We start from the raw sequence: 18,190 nt of genomic DNA, 5'->3' as shown, positions 1-18,190 counted from the left end.
AAGAGGAAAGAAAGAAAGAAAAAAGGAAGGAAAGAAAGAAAAAAGAATGAACGAAAGAAAAAATAATTTACTGTCTTTGTCAGTGAAGAAAGAACGGGCTTCGGAATATAATCATTTGCTGTGTGATATTGACTAAGTTTCTTGACCTCTCTGAGCCTGAGGTTTTTCATCTGCAAAGTGGGGTAGGGCAAAAATGCTAAATTCACAGTGCCCAGCACCACTCCTAGAGCATAATTTGCCTTCCGAAAATGTTAAGATTATTTTACTTACCCTTCATTCCATTTCCAGGCACCCCTCCCCCAAACCACCTCCCTTTTCTTGAAATTTTCAGGATGCTTCTGGCCCTAGGTTCCCTGTCCTCACTCCTGTGGCCCTAGTCCCGGGCAGCCTCGGGTTACTTGGGGTTTTCCCGGTGCCTAGAGGCTCTCTACCCCCGCCCTTTCGCAGCAGGGCTGAGGCACGCGCTTGCGCGGGGTCCGGGAAACCGGCGCGTGCCAGGAGACAGAGGCTGGGGAAGGGGGGAGGTGAGAGGAGAGAGGGTGGAAAGGAGAGGATAGAGAGAGAAGAGCGGAGGACCAGGAACCAGAGAGAGAGAGAGAGAGAAAAGAGAGAGGAGAGACAGAGCGCTTGGGGGCGAAAGGAGAGAGGGAGGGAAGGGTGGGTAAGGAGGAGAGAGCGGTCTGCTGCAAACCCCAGGAGGAGAGCTTGGAGCCCAAGCCAGAACTCGAGCCCTAGCCGGAGCCGTTCACAGGGAGGCGGCTGCCGGGACCGTCAGCCCTGCATGATGCATCTCCGGCTCTTCTGCATCCTGCTCGCCGCGGTCTCAGGAGCCGAGGGCTGGGGCTACTGTGAGTGTTGGGCTTGGAGGCAGGTGGGGTTGGGCCCAGGAGTCCAGAGCCTGCAGGGCGGCCCCGAACCGCATTGCGGCTGGGTGGTCGCGGGTCCTTCCCGGCCGGCGCGCGCCCGCTGGCTCTCATCTTTTCCTTCCTCTCCCCCGCGCTCCGCATTGCAGCTCTGAGGCTGCCGCGCGCGCCCGGGGCTGGGGCTGGGCTCTGGGGCGAGGATGAAGTCAGCGGGCAGGGATTTGGGGATGGAATCCAAGCAGGAGCTGGTGTCTGGGTTTGAGGCTAGGGCTGGGGGATAAGTGTATACTGGTGACCGATACTAGGATTAAGGTTTTTGCCAGGGCTTAAGGCTGGACTTTGGAGCTGGCCAAGGGGTGGGGTTTGTGGCTAGGGCTGGGGTTTGTGGCTGGGGCTGGGTTTTGTGGCAGGGATCCAAGCAGGAGCTGGTGCCCCTGACTGATGCTAAGGCTGGACATGGAGCTGGTGATGGTGCTAGCACTGGCTGAGGTTGGGTGCAAGGCCTGTATTTGGGGATGGTGCAGGTTTTGGGGGCCGAGTTGGATTGAGGCTAGGGTTGGAGCTGGATTGGTGTCTTGGGTTGACTTAGGTTGTGGAAGATGCTGAGGTTTAGGATTGAGTTTGGGAAAGTACTAAACCAGGGCAGGTATTGGGCTAGCTAGGGAGGGTCTGGCCTTGGGCCTATAGGTGTAGCCTAGGGGTTTGCCTAGAAGGAGAAGGCAGCCTCCTCTGAGCATGCAGCTGTTGCTGCAGCCAGGATTGAATAGATGGCTTTAAGGTAGGGCTGGGTGTGCCTCTGGGGGCGGGGGTTGGGGGCACCGAAGAGGAAGCTTCGGTCGCTAAGTGGGCCGGCCTTTGGAAGGGTCTGGGAGGGGCCAGCGCTGACTAACATGTCGGTTTCCCTACCCTAGACGGCTGCGACGAGGAGCTGGTGGGTCCCCTGTATGCACGCTCCCTGGGCGCCTCCTCCTACTACAGTCTCTTTACTGCGCCGCGATTCGCCAGGCTGCACGGTGAGCTCCGCGGAACATCAGCTGCCAACTGGCAGCGCACCGCGGAAGGGTGGGGGCCTCCGGAGGACTTCGGGGAGAGGGATAGCCGGTTAAAGCTCCTGTCCCTTCTATAGGCATAAGCGGGTGGTCACCACGGATTGGGGATCCGAATCCCTGGCTCCAGATAGACTTAATGAAGAAGCACCGGATCCGGGCCGTGGCCACACAGGGCTCCTTTAATTCTTGGGACTGGGTCACACGTTACATGCTACTCTACGGCGACCGAGTGGACAGCTGGACACCGTTCTACCAGCGAGGGCACAACTCGGTACTCTGGGCGCCAAGGCGGTAACACTTGGGGAGCTTCCTCTGCTCCAGGCTCTGGGCCGGGCACCAGCCTCTGGGAAAATGGAGGGGGTGGTGGTGAGGGCTCGGACAAGGAGCAGTGACTCCACTCCAGGGACTCTGTCCAGAGGGGCTGTCAGCTTAGGACGTGAGCGAAACACTCGGTTCACAGGGTTTAACACACTTTAGGGTAAAACCTGGGAGAGCTTCCTAAGGAGGTGACATTTGATTTCAAGTCTGAGGAAATAATAGGATTGTGGGAGAGGACACTTTATGGAAACTGTGCAGGCAAAGCCGCCAAGCAGGGAAGACCAAGGAGTGTTTACTTTCCAGAAGTCGAGATTGGCTGGGTGTGAAAGTTGTGGGCTGGGAGGCTATGGAGAAAGAAGCAGAGGGGGGCCGGGCGCAGTGGCTCACGCCTGTAATCCCAGCACTTTGGGAGGCCGAGGCAGGTGGATCACGAGGTCAGGAGTTCATGACCAGCCTGGCCAACATGGTGAAACCCCGTCTCTATGAAAAATACAAAAAAATCAGCCGGGCGTAGTGGCGGGCGCCTGTAATCCCAGCTGCTTGGGAGGCTGAGGAAGAGAATTGTTTGAACCCGGGAGGCAGAGGTTGCGGTGAGCCGAGATCGTACCACTGCACTCCAGCCTGGGCGACAGAGCGATACTCTGTCTCAAAAAATAAAATAAAAAAAAAAGAAGCAGAGGGCGGGACGTGGTTACTACTCTCCCCCACCCCCGCAGACCTTCTTTGGTAACGTGAACGAGTCGGCGGTGGTGCGCCATGACCTGCACTACCACTTCACTGCGCGCTACATCCGCATCGTGCCCCTGGCCTGGAACCCACGCGGCAAGATCGGCCTGAGGCTCGGCCTCTATGGCTGCCCATACAGTAAGTGTGCAGAGAGCGCGGAGGGGGCCTGGGAGACAGCCTCCCCAGTTCCCGGCCCACCTACGGTCCTTTGCGCAGAGGCCGACATACTCTATTTCGACGGCGACGATGCCATCTCCTACCGCTTCCCGCGAGGGGTCAGCCGAAGCCTGTGGGACGTGTTCGCCTTCAGCTTCAAGACCGAGGAGAAGGACGGGCTTCTGCTGCACGCCGAGGGCGCCCAGGGCGACTACGTGACGCTCGAGCTGGAGGGGGCACACCTGCTGCTGCACATGAGCCTGGGTGAGCTCGGCGACCGTGTGCGATGCGGAGCCAACCCCTGAAGCTCTCTCACCGCCCTCCTCGTGGCACCTCCTCGGCGCATCCGCGCTCAGCCTGGTCTTCCACTTCTCTAAGGCCTGGACCAAACTGCCCCTTTCTTGCAGCATTTGGTGCTAGCAAAACACTGGAGTTGAGTGAGAACTGGATTCCAGTCTCAGCTCTACCACTGCACAGAGATGTGACCTCGGATGGGGCACTTCCGAGCCTCAGTTCCCTCCTTGTAAACACACACACACAGACGCACACACACATTGTATCTCATTAGCTTTTCATAACACCCGCACATGAAATAGAAGCAGCTCATGTGTTCCCAGTTTTACAGACAGGAAGCCAGGCTAAATGGCTTACCCTGTCACACACTCGCCAATGGCTGTTGATCTATTCGCCCACTCTCCCTGATTGCCCTGGGCTTTGTTACACGCTGCTGCTCTGCCTAGGAGCTTGGACTCCATGGAGTTCTCCTGGCTTGAGGTTTCACTCTGTCCTGCTCCACCCTCAGGCAGCAGCCCTATCCAGCCAAGACCAGGTCACACCACCGTGAGCGCAGGCGGAGTCCTCAATGACCAGCACTGGCACTATGTGCGGGTGGACCGATTTGGCCGCGACGTAAATTTCACCCTGGACGGCTATGTGCAGCGCTTTATTCTCAATGGAGACTTCGAGAGGCTGAACCTGGACACTGAGGTGAGAGACTAGGGAGGTGCTATTTCGTGGTAGGGTAGATGCTGGATGAGTGAGTGCAGGTCGGTCTCTCCCTTTCTCTTTTCCTCTGTCTCTCAGAGGAAAGACCTGGCATTCAGGCTGTGGGTGGTGGCTCATGCCTGTAATCCCAGCACTTTGGGAGGCTGAGGTGGGAGGATTGCTTGAGGCCAGGTGTTCAAGACTCACCTGGGCAACATAGTGACATCCTACCTCTATTTAAAAAAATTTTTTTTTCAAAGACCTCGCATTCCAATTCCTGAATATCCTAGCAGCCCTTGGCAAACTTGCCACTCACCAGAAAAAGGCCTGTTTTTTTTTGTTTGTTTTGTTTGTTTGTTTGTTTGTTTTTTTGTGGGTGTTGTTGCTGTTAGCATGCAGACTCCCAGGCACTATTTCAGAACTAATGAGATGGGGTTTGGAAATTCAGATTTTGGGGACTAGGCAAGGTAGGAAAATTGTTCCCTTGGATCCTCCCACAACTTTGTGGAGTTGTTAAAGACCCTGACCCCATCTGCAGATAAGAATCCCAGGCAGGCTAATTGACTTGCCCAAGGGCGTGCAGCCGATTTGTGTTGGAGTCAGAGCTTGAACTCAAGCCTTGAAAGGCCTAGCGAGCTTTAGTACCGACACTGGGGAAATGTGTGTTTTAAGTCTTTTACAAAACCCCACCTGGCATTTGGGAAAGCATACGGCGGGGACGCGCGAGAAAGGCAGGCGCCCTCCTGTGCCCAAGAGGCCTCATTCCCCACGCCTCCCGCAGATGTTCATCGGAGGTCTGGTGGGCGCCGCGCGGAAGAACCTGGCCTATCGGCATAACTTCCGCGGCTGCATAGAAAACGTAATCTTCAACCGCGTCAACATCGCAGACCTGGCTGTGCGGCGCCATTCCCGGATCACCTTCGAGGCCAGTGGGCAGGGGGGGTCTGGGAGGACAGGATATCAAAGCGTCGTGGAAAGCAAAGACGTGGAGTGGGAAAAGATATTGAACATCAGATAAAAGCCGAGAATCCCTCTGTCCCCAGCCAGATGCTCAAGTTGGGAGGGGAGCGGGTCTCACTTGAGGTGCATGAGCCACGCAGGCCCCTAGTTAAGAAGCAGTGGTCGGGTCCAATCACCTTCTTAGTTCATAGATGAGGAAAGTAAGGCGCAGACACAGGGAGTGGCTTGTCCAGGGGTCGTGCAGCTGCACGGTGGCTGAGTAGGGACTTGAACCGATGGCTTCTCTGATATGCCCCCCTCAACCCTCTCCGACTCTGGAGCTCTGTTGGGAAGCTGGCAGGAGCCAGGTCTGTGGTCCAAAATTGCCTCTCGATACTGGAAGGAGAGAAGCGGTCGAATCGCAGACGGTGGAGATCAGCGAGAGCAAGCGAGCAGAGTTCCGAGGGCCGACTGGGTTGGGGCCCCCTCCACAGATGGACGAGCTTGGAGGGGAAGAGGTCACGTCATGGTTGGAGATCTCACCCCCGCCAACACCGAAGGAGGGCGGTGACCAGGGTCTTAGACCGGTGTGAAAACTGAATTCCCAGCTGAGGCAGAGGCGGCTCACGAGTGTTGATGCGTCTTCACTTTTGCCCCTAGGGTAAGGTGGCTTTTCGTTGCCTGGACCCGGTACCGCACCCTATCAACTTCGGAGGCCCTCACAACTTCGTTCAAGTGCCCGGTTTCCCACGCCGTGGCCGCCTGGCAGTCTCATTTCGCTTCCGCACCTGGGACCTCACCGGGCTTCTCCTTTTCTCCCGTCTGGGGGACGGGCTGGGCCACGTGGAGCTGACGCTCAGCGAAGGGCAGGTCAACGTGTCCATCGCGCAGAGCGGCCGAAAGAAGCTTCAGTTCGCTGCTGGTGAGGGCGTTTCGGGGGAGGCACAAGAAGAGAAGAGAAGTGTAGAGGATCCCGGGAAAGTTGTAGGCCTGGACTGAGACCTTTACATTCTGGAGAGGGGAGAGGAGTGAAGGGGGCAGGGCAGGAGGCCCCAGGGTACTGGGAAAAGGTGGGAGTGGCTGGAGGCAGTGAGGAGGCGAATCTGAGGGACTAAGTATTCTTGGAGAAGGGGGAAGCCTGGGAGTCCTGGTATTCTCCAGTTCCAGAGGGCCCCTGGAGATTTGGTTACTCGTTTATAACTGTGCAGTTGCTGGGTCATGGATAATGAAGAGACATTCAGAGAGGTCTCCACTGGGTGTGAGAAGTGTAATCACGGGGGCACACAGGCTGCTACTGGGACACAGTGGGGCTGCTGCTTCCCCACTCAGAACATTCTTCTACCCTAGTTGCTGCTTCCCTCCACCCACACCATCATCCATTCTTGTCCAGGGTACCGACTGAATGACGGCTTTTGGCACGAGGTGAATTTTGTGGCACAGGAAAACCATGCAGTTATCAGCATTGATGATGTGGAAGGGGCAGAGGTCAGGGTCTCATACCCGTTGCTGATCCGGACAGGGACCTCATATTTCTTTGGGGGTAAGTGGGGGCCAACCTGACCAGACCTCTGTTTCTGGGTGGGAAGGCTCCATCTAAGTCCACCCAGATGGGGCCACATGGAGAATTTTGGAGGGATCAAGCCCTCTTCCCCTCTGGGGCCTCAGGGAGTGGAAGGTCATTGCCATCTACACTTTGGTTGTAGTCCCCTTTCTTCCTTTATGTCTGGCTCCCCCTCGGCATGTCCCTGGGGGAGGGTCTTTGGGGTCTCCCCTGGGGAGGATCTCACAGGGGTGGTTGCTCCAGGTTGTCCCAAGCCAGCCAGTCGATGGGACTGCCACTCCAACCAGACGGCATTCCATGGCTGCATGGAGCTGCTCAAGGTGGATGGTCAACTGGTCAACCTGACTCTGGTGGAGGGCCGGCGGCTTGGATTCTATGCTGAGGTCCTCTTTGATACATGTGGCATCACTGATAGGTACCCAGAAGCCCCTAACAAGAGATGACCCCTCCAAAGCCCTCTTCCCTGGTCTCCCAGTAGGAATGGCCTCTCTCAATAATCTCCCTTCTCCTTGTCTCTGCTCCTTAGTCCCCTGCTTGGGGATGATTCTTCTTTGATCTCTTACCTCCTATTTCTTCCCTTAAGGTGATACATGCTCAGGATGGAAATGACACATTTGCTTTTGGTCCTAGAGGGGTTTTTTGTGCTAGGGGGATGATGGGGGTAGAATAAGGCATGTTTTGATGTTTTCGGGAAGGGGGAATAGTAGTACTTGAGCCCTGAGGACTGCCTAGTGCCCCTGCATCTGCACTTATACCCGGCTGGCTAGGCGGGGTGTGTCTCACCGGGTTCTGGGGCTTCAAGGAGCTGGGAGTGAAGCTTGCAGGGATCAGACCCCACTCTCCAGCTCCTAGTAAGTCTCCTTCCCTTGGTCCTGACCCCTTCCCTAGGTGCAGCCCTAACATGTGTGAGCATGATGGACGCTGCTACCAGTCTTGGGATGACTTCATTTGCTACTGCGAACTGACGGGCTACAAGGGAGAGACCTGCCACACACGTAAGCCAGATGTGGTATGGGGGGAGTCAGGGACAAGGGAGGTCAAGAGAAGGTTGCTGGGGATCATCAGGCTGCTAGAGATGGCGAGGATGGCCCTTCCAGCCCTCTCGCTTTTTGTTTTTGGTTTTTTTGAGACAGAGTCTTGCTCTGTTGCCCAGGCTGGAGTGCAGTGGTGCCATCTGGGCTTGCTGCAACCTCTGCCTTCTGGGTTCAAGCGATTCTCCTGCCTCAGCCTCCTAAGTAGCTGGGACTACAGGTGCGCACCACCACGCCTAGCTAATTTTTATATTTTTATTAGAGATGGGGTTTCACCATGTTGGCCAGGCTGGTCTCGAACTCCTGACCTCGGGTGATGCACCACCTTGGCCTCCCAAAGTGCTGGGATTACAGGCCCGAGCCGCCGCACCTGGCCAGCCCTCTAACTCTCTAACTGTCTTTGTCTCAACCTATTATCTGCCAGCTTTGTATAAGGAATCCTGTGAAGCTTATCGGCTCAGTGGGAAAACTTCTGGAAACTTCACCATTGATCCTGATGGCAGTGGCCCCCTGAAGCCATTTGTAGTGTACTGTGATATCCGAGGTAAGTGTCTCTGATGGGTGGTGAGGGGGTGAGGAGAGAACCAGGAAGGATAGAGTGGTGGGTGGGGGCCAGTTAAACTAAACAAGTGAGGGTAAAGGAGGACAGAGGGGAAGGGCATACTGAGGAATTTGTAACCTAGCCTTAAAAGTAAATCCCAAGCCAGGCGTGGTGGCTCACACCTGTAATCCCAGCACTTTGGGAAGCTACTCGGGAGGCTGAGGCAGGAGAATCGCTTGAACCTGGGAGGTGGAAGTTGCAGTGAGCTGAGATAGCGCCACTGGACTCCAGCCTGGGCAACAGAGCGAGACTTCATCTCAAAAAAAAAAAAAAAAAAAAAAGTATATCCCAGCTTCCTTACCCATTCCAGCTATCTTATTTCCAGCCTACAATGCAGAGTGCCCAGGGCAGAGGTGGAATGGAGCTGCTGGCCACGTTCAGTGGTTCTGAGTTGCAGCAGCGGTGGTGGAGTTGGGCAGGGAGATGGGTAGAGAATGCCCAACTCCAGCCAAAGCTCTGTCCCCTCTTGTCTGCCAGAGAACCGAGCGTGGACAGTTGTGCGGCATGACAGGCTGTGGACAACTCGAGTGACAGGTTCCAGCATGGAGCGGCCATTCCTGGGGGCTATCCAGTACTGGAATGCATCCTGGGAGGAAGTCAGTGCCCTTGCCAATGCTTCCCAGCATTGTGAACAGTGGATCGAGTTCTCCTGCTACAATTCCCGGCTGCTCAACACTGCAGGTTAGGGCTGGGGTCAGGGAGGTGGCGGAACTGGAGGAGACACCAATGGGAGCCTGGGAGAAGGAAGCCAGAGAGCTAGCTGGGGCCTTGGGTTGGAAGATTCAAGGAGGGGTCTGAACTCGCTGGAAGGGCGAGAGGAGCCCAGAGGCTAATGGAGGGACAGGGCCTGGAAGCTGCCTGCACCTCTTCCCCAGGAGGCTACCCCTACAGCTTTTGGATTGGCCGAAATGAGGAGCAGCACTTCTACTGGGGAGGCTCCCAGCCTGGGATCCAGCGCTGTGCCTGTGGTCTGGACCGGAGCTGTGTGGACCCTGCCTTGTACTGCAACTGTGACGCTGACCAGCCCCAGTGGTGAGGGGGCAAAGGGACAGGGTTTTTAGGACTCCGGGAGTGGGAGGAGCTGAGTGGCTGGGGCTGAGCCATGACATCCTGCCCCCACAGGAGAACTGACAAGGGACTGCTGACCTTTGTGGACCATCTGCCTGTCACTCAGGTAGTGATAGGGGATACGAACCGCTCCACTTCCGAGGCCCAGTTCTTCCTGAGGCCTCTGCGCTGCTATGGCGATCGTAAGTGGCAGTCCCCTTTTGTGTGCCCTCCCAGAGCTGACTCTCCAGTTTCCAAAATCTAGGCCGCATGTCACTGGTGGTCTCTAGCTGGGGTGCCCGACCCCCAGCTCCTGCTGTGATGCGATCTCATTGCCCCTCTGCACCTGGCTCCTCTTTCATTCCACTCCTTAGTCTCCCCTCCGTCACCTCAAACCCTCCCCCTTTGCCCGACCTTCCCTGCCCCCAACCCCAGGTTCTCTTCCTCCTCCACCCTCCAATCTCCCTGACAAGACCTTCCTCCATCTGCTTTTCTAGGAAATTCCTGGAACACCATTTCCTTCCACACCGGGGCTGCACTACGCTTCCCCCCAATCCGTGCCAACCACAGCCTGGATGTCTCCTTCTACTTCAGGACCTCTGCTCCCTCCGGGGTCTTCCTAGAGAATATGGGGGGCCCTTACTGCCAGTGGCGCCGACCTTATGTGCGGGTGGAACTCAACAGTGAGCAGGCAGACTGTGGGAGGGCCTCGGGGTAGATGAAAGTGCTGTCTGGGGAGACAGGGGTAGGCTGGGGTTGGAGCCAAGGGCAGATGCCCTTTTGACAGGCAGCATGGGAAGGGTTGAGATACCCTATGTTCTAGCCCTCACTCGGTCTTGATGGCTGGCTGGGTGACCCTAGGCATTCACTTGGCCTCTCTTGGCCTTAAGCCCCTTCCTTGTGCCATAAGGAAGCTGGACCTTCGAGTCCCTCTCACCGCTGATTAGCCATGCTTCTAGCCTGGGAAGTGAGGCTGGGAAGCTGGCTTCAGGGATCTGTGATGTGGGGAGAGACTAAGGGTATGAGGTTTTTAAGCAGTTGGTAAGTTTCAATGCAAGCTACAGACAAATTGGAGGGATATTCAAGAAGCTCCAAAGAGGTGAGGGAAAGAGGTTGTATTGGGCAAGGATCCATGAAGGGTCTTGTAGGTCTGAGTCCTTTTCTCCCCCACCCTGCATCACACTGTCCAGCATCCCGGGATGTGGTCTTCGCCTTTGATGTGGGGAATGGGGATGAGAACCTCACAGTACACTCAGACGACTTTGAGTTCAATGATGACGAGTGGCACCTGGTCCGGGCTGAAATCAACGTGAAGCAGGCCCGGCTCCGAGTGGATCACCGGCCCTGGGTTCTGCGGCCTATGCCACTGCAGACCTACATCTGGATGGAGTATGACCAGCCCCTCTATGTGGGTAAGCAGCAACCCAGAGGCAAGTCTGAAGCCTCCTTTACCTCCCCATCCTCCAAGGCCGCTTGCCTTGTTTCCAGGAGCCTCCTGTCTCAGGTGCCAGTCCCCTCTGCTTCAGAACAAGCCAGTGTCTCACTTGTCCCTCCAGGCCTTTGTATCCTATTCTATTCTTCCAGCCCCCTTGGCTCCCTTTCCAACTACAATACTTCATCCTGTCTCTGGCTCTGCCTCCATTTCTTTTCTTTTCTTTTCTTTTTTTTTTTTTTTTGAGACGGAGTCTCGCTCTGTCACCCAGGCTGGAGTGCAGTGGCACGATCTCGGCCCACTGCAAGCTCCACCTCCTGGGTTCAAGCAGTTCTCCTGCCTCAGCCTCCCGAGTAGCTGGGACTACAGGCACCCGCCACCGTGCCCAGCTAATTTTTTTTGTATTTTTTAGTAGAGACGGGGTTTCATCATGTTAGCCAGGATGGTCTCGATCTCCTGAGCTCGTGATTCGCCCGCCTCGGCCTCCCAAAGTGCTGGGATTACAGGCGTGAGCCACCGCGCCTGGCCCTGCCTCCATTTCTTGACCTGTTGCCTACCCTTCCCAGGATCTGCAGAGCTTAAGAGACGCCCCTTTGTGGGTTGCTTGAGGGCCATGCGTCTGAACGGAGTGACTCTGAACCTGGAGGGCCGTGCCAATGCCTCTGAGGGTACCTCACCCAACTGCACAGGCCACTGTGCCCACCCTCGGCTCCCCTGTTTCCATGGAGGCCGCTGCGTGGAGCGCTATAGCTACTACACGTGTGACTGTGACCTCACGGCTTTTGATGGGCCATACTGCAACCACGGTAAGTGCTGCTGGTTATGGGGCAACAGGGAGCCATAGGGTATAATGGGATGTACGGAGGGCAGGGAAGGAAATAGCATGTAAAGCCCACATCATGGAAAATTAGAGTTGTCCCTGGATTCCTGAGCTCTGAGTTTGGGGAGTTAGGCAGTTGAAGATCATGGGTGACTCCAAAGGCATGGACAAGGAAGGGATGGTACAGATAGCTGGTGCAAAAATATCTCAAAATCACCAAGTGTGCTTTGGGAGCCCAAGGTGGGAGGATTGCTTGAGGCTAGGAGTTCGAGACCAGCCTGGGCAACATGGCAAGACCCTGTCTCTACAAAAAAAATTATTTTTTTTTATGAGATGGAATCTCGCTCTGTCACCCAGGCTAGAGTACAGTGGCACGATCTCGGCTCACTGCAACCTCCGCCTGGTTCAAGCGATTCTTTTGCCTCAGCCTCCCGAGTAGCTGGGACTACAGGTGTGCACCACCATGCCTGGCTAATTTTTGTATTTTTAGTAGAGATGGGGTTTCACCACATTGGCCAGGCTGGTCTCGAACTCTTGACCTTGTGATCTGCCTGCCTCAGCCTCCCAAAGTGCTGGGATTACAGGTGTGAGCCACCGCGTCTGGCCAAAATAATTTCTTTTTTCTTTTTTTTTTGAGACTGAGTTTCACTGTTGTTGCCCAGGCTGGAGTGTAATGACTCGATCTCGGCTCACTGCAACCTCCACCTCCCGGGCTGAAGCGATTCTCCTGCCTCAGCCTTCCAAGTAGCTGGGATTACAAGTGTGTGCCACCACACCCGGCTAATTTTTGTATTTTTAGTAGAGATGGGGTTTCACCACGCTTGCCAGGCTGGTCACGAACTTCTGACCGCAGGTGATCCACCCACCTTGGCCTCCCAAAGTGCTGGGATTACAGGCGTGAGCCACAGCGCCTGGCAAAATTTTTTAATTAGCTGGGCATGGTGGTGCACACTTAGGCCTAGCTACTCGGGAGGCTGAGGTGGGAGGATCACTTGCACCTAGGAGGTCAAGGCTGCAGTGAGCTATGATCGTGCCACTGCACTCCAGCCTGGGGGGCACAGCAAGGACTGTGTCTACAAAAAAAAAAAAGCAAATCGCTTCTCCATCTTCCCACCATCACCATGGTAACACAGGCGAACTCCCTTGTCAATGTATTTGATGATTGCTACATTCCTAAAACATGTCAATGACCCAGTTCTTGGTTAAGGTGAGCCTTGACATTCCCCATAGCAAGATCCTACACACATGCCAAGACTGCATCCTCCCTAAGGCTGGCCTATAGGGAGGATATATGAGCAGGTGGGTTACTGGTGGGAGGAGTGTGGGGGACTAGGGAGATACAAGACTTAGGGACCAACAGATTTCTGGTGGTGGTTTGGAAGTGTGAGTAGTGGCACATATACTACATGGGGTCAGGCATCCCCATTCTAATCTTGGCTGTCCCCTTACTGTGTGTCCTTTTTTTTTTTTTTTGAGACAGAGCCTCACTGTCACCCAGGCTGGAGTGCAGTGGCATGATCTTGGCTCACTGCAACCTCTGCCCCCTGGGCTCAAGCAATTCTCCTGCCTTGGCTTTCCTATAGTAGCTGGGATTACAGGCATGCACTACCACACCTAGCTAAGTTTTGTATTTTTAGTAGAGATGGGGTTTTGCCATGTTGGCCAGGCTGTTCTCGAACTCCTGACCTCAGATGATCTGCCTGCCTTGGCCTCCCAAAGTGCTGGAATTACAGGTGTGAGCCACTGTGCCTGGCCTTACTGCATGTCTTTAAGCAAGTCACTACTCATCTCTGAGCCTGTTTCCCCATCTGTAAAATGCAGGGGTTGGATCAGATGATCTCAAGTTTCCCATGGCTGTAAGATTCTGTTCTGTGACAGAGGGGCTCAAGGGGACCTAAAAGTAAATGGAGGGTTGTGAGGGTGGCAGAAACTGAAGTCTCAGGATGTATGTATGGATGACATAAAACCTCTGAATTGGGGAGTGAGCAGTGTGGGGGCCCTAACCTCCCTGCTTCTACCTGCAGATATTGGTGGTTTCTTTGAGCCGGGCACCTGGATGCGCTATAACCTACAGTCAGCGCTGCGCTCTGCAGCCAGGGAGTTCTCCCACATGCTGAGCCGGCCGGTGCCAGGCTATGAGCCTGGCTACATCCCGGGCTATGATACTCCGGGCTATGTGCCTGGCTACCATGGCCCTGGGTACCGCCTGCCCGACTACCCCCGGCCTGGTCGGCCTGTGCCCGGTTACCGTGGGCCTGTCTACAACGTTACGGGAGAGGAGGTCTCCTTCAGCTTCAGCACCAGCTCCGCCCCTGCTGTCCTGCTCTACGTCAGTTCCTTTGTTCGTGACTACATGGCTGTGCTCATCAAGGATGATGGTAAGCTCTCCCGGGCTCTCTCACCCCACTCCAGCTTCACCCCGGTGCCCCTAATTCTCCTATTGATTCACAAATACAAGGACCCACGTGCTGTTAGAAGATAGGAGTCATGGGGCCTGAGACCCCAAATTTCTTCTCCCCACCCCACAGGGACCCTTCAGCTGCGATATCAGCTGGGCACCAGTCCCTACGTGTACCAGCTAACCACTCGACCAGTGACCGATGGCCAGCCCCATAGCATCAATATCACCCGTGTTTACCGGAACCTCTTCATCCAGGTATGCGTAGAGGGAGGTGAGCCAGTTCAGATCATAACCTCATGGTCTCCGTTGTGGCATCCAGGAAAACATCAAATACTTAATATTTGTAGATCACATTTGAATGTATAGAGGATTTTCACGTGTGTCACCTCATGTAACCCTCACAATAGCTCCAAGGGGACAATAGGCATTTTTTTTTTTTTTTGAGATGGAATTTTGCTCTTGTTGCCCAGGCTGCAGTGCAGTGGTGTGATCTCAGCTCACTGCAACCTCCGCCTCCCGGGTTCAAGCAATTCTTCTGCCTCAGCCTCCTGAGCAGCTGAGATTACAGGCATGTGCCACAACGCCCAGCTAATTTTGTATTTTTAGTAGAGACAGGATTTCTCCATGTTGGTCAGGCTGGTCTCGAACACCCGACCTCAGATGATCCGCCTGCCTCAGCCTCCCAAAGTGCTGGGATTATAAGCGTGAGCCACCGCGCCCAGCCAGACAATAGGCATTCTTATTTAAGTGTTTTACAAATCAGTAAAGAGCCTCAGAAAGTAAAGTGGTTTCAGCTACTCAGGAGGGTGAGGCAGGAAAATTGCTTGAACCTGGGAGGTGGAGGTTGCAGTGAGCTGAGATCATGCCACTGCACTCCAGGCCTAGGCGACAGAGTGAGACTCCATCTCAAAAAAATAAAGTAAAGTGGTTTACCCAAAGTCAAACCGCTGGTAAGCTGCAAAGACGGGGCTTAAAACCAGGGTTTTAAAAAATATATAGGCCAGGTGCAGCGGCTCACACCTGTAATCCCAACACTTTGGGAGGCTGAAGTGGGAGGACTGCTTGAGGCCAGGAGTTTGAGACCAACCTGAGCAACATAGCAAGACCTCATCTTCACAAAGAAAAATATTTAATAAATAAAATAAAATAATAAAAATAAAAATATATATACCAAATCCTACATCTAGGCCCAAGGGTTGCCCACTTCAGATTGAGCTAGGACTCACCCAGCTGGCACCACCAGTTTGGACAGGATGAGAGATCTCCAGTATCTGCCCCCAAGTATATTCCCAGGGTCCACACAGTTCCAGTCCAGCCCACAGGCATCTGCTTCTGGTCCCCACTCCCTCATCGCCCTCACCCCCACCCTCCCCACCTCAGGTGGACTACTTCCCACTGACAGAGCAGAAGTTCTCGCTGTTGGTGGACAGCCAGTTGGACTCACCCAAGGCCTTGTATCTAGGGCGTGTGATGGGTAAGCTGCGGGTGCGGACGCGTTTTAGGCAAGGAGCTGTGGCATATGTTCCTGGATCCTCAAGGAAAGTGAAGGCCCTGGGAATGGCTGTGAGGGCAGTGGGAAGGATGAGTGGGAAACCTGTGGACAGTGAGAGTGGCAGGGCCTTTGGGTCCAAGTCCCTCTTTCTGGGCCTGCCTCTCTCTCAGAGACAGGAGTCATTGACCCGGAGATCCAGCGCTACAACACCCCAGGTTTCTCGGGCTGCCTGTCTGGTGTTCGATTCAACAATGTGGCTCCCCTCAAGACCCACTTCCGAACCCCTCGACCTATGACTGCTGAGCTAGCTGAGGCCCTTCGAGTTCAGGGAGAACTGTCCGAATCTAATTGCGGAGCTATGCCACGTCTTGTTTCAGAGGTGCCACCTGAGCTTGATCCCTGGTATCTGCCCCCAGGTACATTCCCAGGACACAGAGGACGGAAGGGAGGGATGACAGGGAAGGGAATGATTCTTAACATGGAGGAGGCATCTCCTAACTGGTGCTTTCTCCTCTCCAGACTTCCCCTACTACCATGATGAAGGATGGGTTGCCATACTTTTAGGCTGTGAGTAGCACTGATCACTAAGCTGACCTCCCAAGACTACCCTCTGACTGTCAGCATCCTTTCCCTGCCCCTGATCCCCAAGGCTGCAGGATGGCAAAGGCACTAGATGCACGATGGCACAAAGGATGATGAGACAGGCTATGCTGAAGGTGCCATATAACTGGGCAGAGATTTTTAGATGTTTGAGGATGAGACAGGCTATGCTGAAGGTGCCATATAACTGGGCAGAGATTTTTAGATGTTTGAGGATGAGACAGGCTATGCTGAAGGTGACATATAACTGGGCAGAGATTTTTAGATGTTTGAGGATGCTACAGATTTTTAAATAAAATATTAAAATGGGACTATAGCTAAGGGATGGGAAAATGGGGATACAGTAACACCTAGAGAGATAAGAAATTGGGGTAACTACCAGGGATGTGGAAAGAGAATATTAGAAACAGAAGGTGGCAGGGGGTAAGCCAGGAATTCAAACCTGCCAGACACTTGAGATGAGTTTAGTGTGGTCGAACAGCTAACTGAGGGTCATACATTATGCTTTTGGCCAAAAGTAAATGTGTGTGTGTGTGTGTATGTGTGTGCGTGTGTGTGTGTGTGTATAGGTGAAATCCCAAAGTGTGTGTATGTATACAGGTGAAATCTCAGTGTGTGTGTGTGTGTGTGTATACAGGTGAGATCCCAAAGATCTGAATTGTCCCTTTTCTTCCTTTCAGTTTTGGTGGCCTTTCTGCTGCTGGGGCTGGTGGGAATGTTGGTGCTCTTCTATCTGCAAAATCATCGCTACAAGGGCTCCTACCATACCAATGAGCCCAAGGCTGCCCACGAGTACCATCCTGGCAGCAAACCTCCCCTGCCCACTTCAGGCCCTGCCCAGGTCCCCACCCCTACAGCAGCTCCCAACCAAGCTCCAGCCTCAGCCCCAGCCCCAGCCCCAACTCCAGCCCCAGCCCCTGGTCCCCGGGATCAGAACCTACCCCAGATCCTGGAGGAGTCCAGGTCTGAATGAGTCAGAAAGGCTTCTGGGACCAATTCCAGCTCCTGAAATTCCCCCAGTCCTGCCTCTCCCCCATCCTATCAGGGACATTTGGCTCCTCTTAGCTGGCTCTGCTCATCCAGAGGATATTCCCCCATCCCCCCCGTCAAGTTTGGTGGGCAGAGCTACAGATGGGACCCAAGGGAGTGGCCGAGCCTCACTGCCTAAACCAATGCCCTGCTCATCCCTGTTTCCCCAGGCTCCTGGCTGTTTATCTGCCCCAAAGGAGAAGCCTCATGGGGTTGACATAGGTCCTTCCTGCCATCTCTGTCCCAGCTGCTGTCAGGGATTAACAACAGAGTGTAGGGGAGATTAACTGCCTCCCTTCCAATAGACACTATCAGCAGGGACAGATGTGTGGGCGTGCAGGGCTGCAGAGGGTATGGGGGGAGGAGGCTGCTAAACCCTATCCCCCAGCCTCCCCCCTGCCCTGAAGATCTTCCATTTGCTTCCACTCAGCTGGAGGCTCAAGAGGGCTTGATGGCTGTCCCCTGCCCCCCTCCTTTTGTTTTGTACACAGAGACCAAGAGGCCTCAGTTTAGCACCTTAGTACCTCCGCTGCTTCACTTGCTTTAGCCAAAGCCATAAAAAACCTGCAACGTAGAGAAAATAATGCAGATACCCTGACTAGCCAGCCCTCTACTCCTCCAACCTTTTCCAAGATATGCAATGGCCTTTGTGCCTGCCCAAAGGCTTCACCCCCTCCAGTGCATGAGGAACCCTCTTTCCTCCGCTCAGAGATGCTGCTTCATTTACCCAGGAGGTCATATTCTTTATATATATTTTTTGTTGCAAAGTGTCTCTCTAGAGAAACTCTATATATTATTCGAATTTTTAAATTATTTGTTTATATATAAAAGAGAAGCTCAATTGGCTGTGCTGTCCTGTGCTGTGCTGTGCCCACAGTCTGTAGTTTGCCTTTCCTGTGTTGGAAGTGTCATGAGTCCTGCTGGTCACTCACCAGCCTGGTCCGGCCTCCACTCTGAAGCAGGGTTGAGCCTGCTGTGCTCTCAGACGCGGAGCCGTTCCAATAAAGCAGAGTGGCAGAGCCCCAGTCTGCGTGTGGTAGCTGGCGTCGTGGTTAGGGGATAAATGGGATGATTTTAAGGGAACTAATCTGAGGGCTCAGGAATTTCTAGAAGGAGCTCTCAGAATCCTTGCATCACCTTC

At 54.3% G+C, this 18,190-nt stretch overlaps 1 protein-coding gene across 3 annotated transcripts; it reads left to right on the top strand.

Moving 5' to 3' along the window:
• Window positions 1-42: 42 nt before the first annotated feature.
• CNTNAP1 (contactin associated protein 1) lies at window positions 43-18,074 on the top strand. Of its 3 annotated transcripts, none has more exons than XM_019026753.4 (24): window positions 43-182; window positions 1,775-1,876; window positions 1,990-2,183; window positions 2,947-3,094; window positions 3,173-3,376; window positions 3,915-4,099; window positions 4,878-5,021; window positions 5,696-5,957; window positions 6,426-6,575; window positions 6,840-7,011; window positions 7,485-7,591; window positions 8,052-8,171; window positions 8,706-8,909; window positions 9,104-9,260; window positions 9,351-9,478; window positions 9,773-9,958; window positions 10,466-10,687; window positions 11,274-11,513; window positions 13,552-13,905; window positions 14,056-14,183; window positions 15,309-15,402; window positions 15,591-15,836; window positions 15,940-15,987; window positions 16,701-18,074. In XM_019026753.4, exons 3-24 carry the CDS (start codon window positions 2,049-2,051, stop codon window positions 16,991-16,993), a joined length of 3,927 nt encoding a protein of 1,308 aa, XP_018882298.1. In that variant the 5' UTR covers window positions 43-182; window positions 1,775-1,876; window positions 1,990-2,048; the 3' UTR covers window positions 16,994-18,074. The 3 variants fall into 3 exon arrangements, with proteins under 3 accessions (XP_018882298.1, XP_018882296.1, XP_018882297.1); XM_019026751.4 differs by lacking the exon at window positions 43-182 and adding an exon at window positions 226-848; XM_019026752.4 differs by lacking the exon at window positions 43-182 and adding an exon at window positions 1,289-1,641.
• Window positions 18,075-18,190: the final 116 nt, after the last annotated feature.

This window comes from Gorilla gorilla, chromosome 4 (genome assembly GCF_029281585.2).
Source record: "Gorilla gorilla gorilla isolate KB3781 chromosome 4, NHGRI_mGorGor1-v2.1_pri, whole genome shotgun sequence".
NCBI lineage: Eukaryota > Metazoa > Chordata > Mammalia > Primates > Hominidae > Gorilla > Gorilla gorilla.
Note: the sequence above shows the minus strand (reverse complement) of the source record. Positions and strands in the feature narration are given on the sequence as shown.